Source organism: Scyliorhinus canicula, chromosome 6, assembly GCF_902713615.1.
Source record: "Scyliorhinus canicula chromosome 6, sScyCan1.1, whole genome shotgun sequence".
NCBI lineage: Eukaryota > Metazoa > Chordata > Chondrichthyes > Carcharhiniformes > Scyliorhinidae > Scyliorhinus > Scyliorhinus canicula.
Window position 1 is genome coordinate 224,969,424 of NC_052151.1, and position 8,085 is coordinate 224,977,508.

Here is an 8,085-nt window from a genome sequence, read left to right on the forward strand (position 1 = left end):
TATCTCTGTAACCTCCCCCAGCCCCTACAACCTCCCTATCTCTGTAACCTCCTCCAGCCCCTACAACCCTCCCTATCTCTGTAACCTCCTCCAGCCCCTACAACCTCCCTATCTCTGTAACCTCCTCCAGCCCCTACAACCCTCCCTATCTCTGTCACCTCCTCCAGCCCCTACAACCTCCCTATCTCTGTAACCTCCTCCAGCTCCGACACGCTACCTATCTCTGTAACCTCCTCCAGCCCCAACAACCCTCCCTATCTCTGTAACCTCCTCCAGCCCCTACAACCCTCCCTATCTCTGTAACCTCCTCCAGCCCCTACAACCCTCCCTATCTCTGTAACCTCCTCCAGCCCCTACAACCTTCCCTATCTCTGTAACCTCCTCCAGCCCCTACACCCCTCCCTATCTCTGTAACCTCCTCCAGCCCCTACAACCTCCCTACCTCTGTAACCTCCTCCTGCCCCTACAACCCTCCCGATCTCTGTAACCTCCTCCAGCCCCTACAACCCTCCCTATCTCTGTAACCTCCTCCTGTCCCTTCAACCCTCCCTATCTCTGTAACCTCCTCCTGCCCCTACAACCCTCCCTATCTCTGTAACCACCTCCAGCCCTACAACCCTCCCTATCTCTGTAACCTCCTCCAGCCCCAACATCCCTCCCTATCTCTGTAACCTCCTCCTGCCCCTACAACACTCCTTATCTCTCTAACCTCCTCCAGCCCTACAACCATCCCTATCTCTGTAACCTCCTCCAGCCCCAACATCCCTCCCTATCTCTGTAACCTCCTCCTGCCCCTACAACACTCCTTATCTCTCTAACCTCCTCCAGCCCTACAACCATCCCTATCTCTATAACCTCCTCCAGCCCCTACAACCCTCCCTATCTCTGTAACCTCCTCCAGTTCCTACAACCCTCCCTATCTCTGTAACCTCCTCCAGCCCCAACACCCCTCCCTATCTCTGTAACCTCCTCCAGCCCCTACACCCCTCCCTATCTCTGTAACCTCCTCCAGCCCCAACATTCCTCCCTATCTCTGTAACCTCCTCCAGCCCCTACAGCCCTCCCTATCTCTGTAACCTCCTCCAGCCCCAACATCCCTCCCCATCTCTGTAACCTCCTCCAGCCCCTACACCCCTCCCTATCTCTGTAACCTCCTCCAGCCCCTACACCCCTCCCTATCTCTGTAACCTCCTCCAGCCCCTACACCCCTCCCTATCTCTGTAACCTCCTCCAGCCCCTACAACCCTCCCCATCTCTGTAACCTCCTCCAGTCCCTACAACCCTCCCTATCTCTGTCCTGAACATTGTGCAGCCATCCGCAAACATCCCCACTTCTGACTTTATGCTGGAAGGGAGGTCATTGATGAAGCAGCTGAAGGTGGTTGGGGCCTAGGACACGACCCTGAGGAACTCCTGCAGTGATGGCCTGGAGCTGAGATGATTGACCTCCATCCACCACAACCATCTTCCTTTGTGCCGGGTTTGACTCCAGCCAGCGGAGAGTTTCCCCCCCGATTCCCATTGACTCGCAGTTTAGCTCGGGCTCCTTGATGTCACACTCGGCCAAACGCTGCCTTGATATCGGGGGGCAGTGATTTTCCCCTCACTTCACGAGCAGGCCTGACTTCAGTCGCTCCACCATTGGCGTCTATGCCTTCTGCTCCCTCTGCCCCATAGCTCTGGAAATCCCTCGCTAAAGTTCACCGCCGCCCACTCTATCTCTGAACTCCGTCAACCCTTCGCCCGTGACCAAACCTTTCGGTCCCCTGACCCTGATGCGACATTAATCATCACGGCGTGAAGCTTCGATTGGCAAGCTCCCCGTTCAGTGATCTCACAACACACTGACAGTGTGAGAGTCACCAGATAAATATGTCCGGTTTGGGTCGGTCCTTATAAGGACAAGCGAACTCCCTCCCAATGTGCGGGTGGCGTTTCTCCTTTGACCACTAGAGGGGGATAGTTCTGACTTCCTGTTCTATCTGCCTTGACCTTCGACCGCTTCTCTTCCGATTGGTCGAAATGAAAAACTCCAAAATGTTTCGAAGGGGAGGTGGCGAGTTTGGGGGTGAGGGGGGGGGGGGGGGGGGAGGAAGAAAGATGTGATTGAGAAGGGTGGGGGCGTGTTACAATTTACAGAACTTTATTTACAACGGAATCAGGAAGCAGAGTTCGAAGCGATACAGAGAGTTTGTTGCAAGGACACACGGCAAAGGCTACTTTACATTGAAGAAATAATCACTGTCCCCCAGAGCTTCAACAGCAGAGGCCAGAAAGCAAGAGGATGGGAGGGAGTTCGCTGTCTCTGTATCACACTGGGAGTCACTGTGCACAGTTCCTGTCTCTGTATCACACTGGGAGTTACTGTGCACAGTTCCTGTCTCTGTATCACACTGGGAGTCACTGTGCACAGTTCCTGTCTCTGTATCACACTGGGAGTCACTGTGCACAGTTCCTGTCTCTGTATCACACTGGGAGTCACTGTGCACAGTTCCTGTCTCTGTATCACACTGGGAGTCACTGTGCACAGTTCCTGTCTCTGTATCACACTGGGAGTCACTGTGCACAGTTCCTGTCTCTGTATCACACTGGGAGTCACTGTGCACAGTTCCTGTCTCTGTATCACACTGGGAGTCACTGTGCACAGTTCCTGTCTCTGTATCATACTGGGAGTCACTGTGCACAGTTCCGGTCTCTGTATCGCACTGGGAGTCACTGTGCACAGTTCCGGTCTCTGTATCACACTGGGAGTCACTGTGCACAGTTCCGGTCTCTGTATCGCACTGGGAGTCACTGTGCACAGTTCCGGTCTCCATATCACACTGGGAGTCACTGTGCACAGTTCCTGTCTCTGTATCACACTGGGAGCCACTGTGCACAGTTCCTGTCTCTGTATCACACTGGGAGTCACTGTGCACAGTTCCTGTCTCTGTATCACACTGGGAGTCACTGTGCACAGTTCCTGTCTCTGTATCACACTGGGAGTCACTGTGCACAGTTCCTGTCTCTGTATCACACTGGGAGTCACTGTGCACAGTTCCGGTCTCTGTATCACACTGGAAGTCACTGTGCACAGTTCCTGTCTCTGTATCACACTGGGAGTCACTGTGCACAGTTCCTGGCTCTGTATCACACTGGGAGTCACTGTGCACAGTTCCTGTCTCTGTATCACACTGGGAGTCACTGTGCACAGTTCCTGTCTCTGTATCACACTGGGAGTCACTGTGCACAGTTCCTGTCTCTGTATCACACTGGGAGTCACTGTGCACAGTTCCGGTCTCTGTATCACACTGGGAGTCACTGTGCACAGATCCTGTCTCTGTATCACACTGGGAGTCACTGTGCACAGTTCCGGTCTCTGTATCACACTGGGAGTCACTGTGCACAGTTCCTGTCTCTGTATCACACTGGGAGTCACTGTGCACAGTTCCTGTCTCTGTATCACACTGGGAGTCACTGTGCACAGTTCCTGTCTCTGTATCACACTGGGAGTTACTGTGCACAGTTCCTGTCTCTGTATCACACTGGGAGTCACTGTGCACAGTTCCTGTCTCTGTATTACACTGGGAGTCACTGTGCACAGTTCCTGTCTCTGTATCACACTGGGAGTTACTGTGCACAGTTCCTGTCTCTGTATCACACTGGGAGTTACTGTGCACAGTTCCTGTCTCTGTATCACACTGGGAGTCACTGTGCACAGTTCCTGTCTCTGTATCACACTGGGAGTCACTGTGCACAGTTCCTGTCTCTGTATCACACTGGGAGTCACTGTGCACAGTTCCTGTCTCTGAATCACACTGGGAGTTACTGTGCACAGTTCCTGTCTCTGTATCACACTGGGAGTCACTGTGCACAGTTCCTGTCTCTGTATCACACTGGGAGTTACTGTGCACAGTTCCTGTCTCTGTATCACACTGGGAGTCACTGTGCACAGTTCCTGTCTCTGTATCACACTGGGAGTCACTGTGCACAGTTCCTGTCTCTGTATCACACTGGGAGTTACTGTGCACAGTTCCTGTCTCTGTATCACACTGGGAGTCACTGTGCACAGTTCCTGTCTCTGTATCACACTGGGAGTTACTGTGCACAGTTCCTGTCTCTGTATCACACTGGGAGTTACTGTGCACAGTTCCTGTCTCTGTATCACACTGGGAGTTACTGTGCACAGTTCCTGTCTCTGTATCACACTGGGAGTCACTGTGCACAGTTCCTGTCTCTGTATCACACTGGGAGTCACTGTGCACAGTTCCTGTCTCTGTATCACACTGGGAGTCACTGTGCACAGTTCCTGTCTCTGTATCACACTGGGAGTCACTGTGTGCAGTCCCTGTCTCTGTATCACACTGGGAGTCACTGTGCACAGTTCCTGTCTCTGTATCACACTGGGAGTCACTGTGCACAGTTCCTGTCTCTGTATCACACTGGGAGTCACTGTGCACAGTTCCTGTCTCTGTATCACACTGGGAGTCACTGTGCACAGTTCCTGTCTCTGTATCACACTGGGAGTCACTGTGCACAGTTCCTGTCTCTGTATCACACTGGGAGTCACTGTGCACAGTTCCTGTCTCTGTATCACACTGGGAGTCACTGTGCACAGTTCCTGTCTCTGTATCACACTGGGAGTCACTGTGCACAGTTCCGGTCTCTGTATCACACTGGGAGTCACTGTGCACAGATCCGGTCTCTGTATCACACTGGGAGTCACTGTGCACAGTTCCTGTCTCTGTATCACACTGGGAGTCACTGTGCACAGTTCCTGTCTCTGTATCCTGTGGAGCGTCAGCGGCCGCAGTAGGGGGGGGGTCTCTTCTGCCTCCGACATTGTGGAGGCCGTGGTGGCGGTGTAAGAAAAGGGGCTGAATGGGCCCTCCTGTTCCTGTGTAACAGGCTGGAGAAGGGGCTGAATGGGACCTCCTCCTGTTCCTGTGTAACAGGCTGGAGAAGGGGCTGAATGGGGCCTCCTCCTGTCGCTGTGTAACAGGCTGGAGAGGGGGCTGAATGGGGCCTCCTCCTGTTCCTGAGTAACAGGCTGGAGAAGGGGCTGAATGGGGCCTCCTCCTGTTCCTGTGTAACAGGCTGGAGATGGGGCTGAATGGGGCCTCCTGTTTGTGTAACAGGCTGGAGAAGGGGCTGAATGGGGCCTCCTGTTCCTGTGTAACAGGCTGGGGAAGGGGCTGAATGGGGCCTCCTGTTCCTGTGTAACAGGCTGGATAAGGGGCTGAATGGGGCCTCCTGTTCCTGTGTAACAGGCTGGAGAAGGGGCTGAATGGGGCCCCCTCCTGTTCCTGTGTAACAGACTGGAGAAGCGGCTGAATGGGGCCTCCTGTTCCTGTGTAACAGGCTGGAGAAGGGGCTGAATGGGGCCTCCTGTTCCTGTGTAACAGGCTGGAGATGGGGCTGAATGGGGCCTCCTGTTCGTGTAACAGGCTGGAGAAGGGGCTGAATGGGGCCTCCTGTTCCTGTGTAACAGGCTGGAGAAGGGGCTGAATGGGGCCTCCTGTTCCTGTGTAACAGGCTGGATAAGGGGCTGAATGGGGCCTCCTGGTTCTGTGTAACAGGCTGGAGAAGGGGCTGAATTGGGCCTCCTGTTCCTGTGTAACAGGCTGGAGGAGGGGCTGAATGGGGCTTCCTCCTGTTCCTGTGTAACAGGCTGCAGAAGGGGCTGAATGGGGCCTCCTGTTCCAGTGTAACAGGCTGGAGAAGGGGCTGAATGGGGCCTCCTCTACCTGTGTAACTGGCTGGAGAAGGGGCTGAATGGGGCCTCCTGTTCCTGTGTAACTGGCTGGAGAAGGAGCTGAATGGGGCCTCCTGTTCCTGTGTAACAGGCTGGAGAAGGGGCTGAATGGGGCCTCCTGTTCCTGTGTAACAGGCTGGAGAAGGGGCTGAATGGGGCCTCCTGTTCCTGTGTAACTGGCTGGAGAAGGAGCTGAATGGGGCCTCCTCCTGTCCTGTGTACAGGCTGGAGAAGGGGCTGAATGGGGCCTCCTCTTCCTGTCTAACAGGCTGGAGAAGGGGCTGAATGGGGCCTCCTGTTCCTGGGTAACAGGCTGGAGAAGAGGCTGAATGGGGCCTCCTGCCTGTCTAACAGGCTGGAGAAGGGGCTGAATGGGGCCTCCTCCTGTACCTGTGTAACAGGCTGGAGAAGGGGCTGAATGGGGCCTCCTCTTCCTGTCTAACAGGCTGGAGAAGGGGCTGAATGGGGCCTCCTGTTCCTGGGTAACAGGCTGGAGAAGGGGCTGAATGGGGCCTCCTCCTGTTCCTGTGTAACTGGCTGGAGAAGTGGCTGAATGGGGCCTCCTGTTCCTGTGTAACAGGCTGGAGAAGGGGCTGAATGGGCCTCCTCCTGTTCCTGTGTAACAGGCTGGAGAAGGGGCTGAATGGGGCCTCCTGTTCCTGTGTAACAGGCTGGAGAAGGGGCTGAATGGGGCCTCCTCCTGTTCCTGTGTAACTGGCTGGAGAAGGGGCTGAATGGGGCCTCCTGTTCCTTTTTGTCGTCATGTATTGTCGTCGTCATCGTGTACGTCACATTCCTGGCAAGGGCAAAGACGAGGAGGGGATGTGGAGGGAGGGAGGGAGGTAGCGAGGTAAACTGCAGAATCTTTGACAATCCACCGTTACTTGCGGCTGTTTCTCCGTTCACCCTTGGGTCCAGCCTCCTGGTCGCCGTGTGGGGAGGACAGGCCTGACTCCTCGCTGAAACGCCGCTCAAAGATGCTGGGCAGTGACTCGCGGAATCTGATTTTCAGTTCGCTGCTGATGGAGATGTAGACCACGGGGATGACACAGCTCATGACGTGGAGCAGGGATACCGAGTAGTAGGCCCCGTAGTAGGCCGAGCTGCAGAGCGAGGGCCTTTCCCTGGCGCGAGCCTGGTAGTAGAGGAAGACAGAGACGTGGTAGGGAACCCAGCACATGAGGAAGATGATGGCGTTGAGGGTGATGGCCCAGTAGAGCTTGCTGGTCTTGTGGGAGGGTCGGTGCGGCCCACACAGAATGAGGGCGTTGGCGACCGTGAAGGCCAGGAACGGAGCCAGGAAAGCCAGGGCGAATTCAGTGGCGACCAGCCCCTCCTTGGTGGCCGACGAGACCGTGATCGCCCGGATGAAGCCATAGAGGGCGCCGAGCCCGACCGACAGGCCCCAGATCGCCCAGGAAGCCACCACCGCCGAGTCCTTGGTCCGCGTCATGCGCCACCAAATGGGGAAGGCCATGCCCAGGAACCGCTCGACACTGATCCAGGTCAGCAGGTAGGCGCTGGCTTCGCTGCAGGCCACAATGACGCACCGGAAGACCAGGAGGGTGGGATTGGCGCCGGCGACTCCTGCGAACCGGCAGATGCTGTGGACCGCCTGGAAGACGAGGAACAGCAAGTTGGACAGCAGGAGGTTTATGACGTAGACGACGAAACGGTTCTTCCGTTTGATCTTGCACCCCAGCACCCAGAGAGCCAGACCGTTCAGCGGCGTGCCGATCACTGAGGTGAGGATCAGGAGGCTGGAGATGATTCTGGTGTGCCGCTCGTCTGACGTTGGGTTGTACCAGCTCTGATTGGCCGCACCGCCGCCGGCGGACATGTTGAGCACGGGTGCCGCAGGGCATGTTGGGGCCATCATGTCTGCCTGTCCCTGTGACACCTGGAGATACAGAAGAGTCCTGAGTGAGAATTCAGCCAACCCCGAAACAAAGAGGGGGCGGGCGGAGTCAACCCGGCGTCCTCGGTCATTCAAAATGGCTGACCTCCACTCCAGTCCCCCCCCACCCCCCCCCCCCCCCCCCGATCGTCACCTCCCTTGATTCCCTCACCATCATCTCCACCTCAATATTCTCGGCCACTGAGCTCCCAGAATTCTCTGGGGCAGGGGGCGGTCGGGAATTCCAAAGGTTTCCCAGCCTCCTCGCCTCCGTCCAAAATGGCCGCCCCTTGTCCTCAGAAGGCGAAGCCTCTCCTCGTTCTAGAATCTCCAAGGTGGGGATGTGGGGAGACAGGAGGGGGGAGGGGCTGGTGGAATCTATCCCTCGGCGCCCACACCTGTCAAACCCCTCAATAAAATCAGCTCTTTCTTTGAAATCACGGGGAGTTGGGCC

General features: G+C 55.9%; 1 protein-coding gene across 1 annotated transcript; it reads right to left on the reverse strand.

Moving 5' to 3' along the window:
• Positions 1-6,614: 6,614 nt before the first annotated feature.
• Positions 6,615-7,574, reverse strand: LOC119968061 (C3a anaphylatoxin chemotactic receptor-like). Its single transcript, XM_038801160.1, has one exon. It carries the CDS (start codon positions 7,572-7,574, stop codon positions 6,615-6,617), a length of 960 nt encoding a protein of 319 aa, XP_038657088.1.
• Positions 7,575-8,085: the final 511 nt, after the last annotated feature.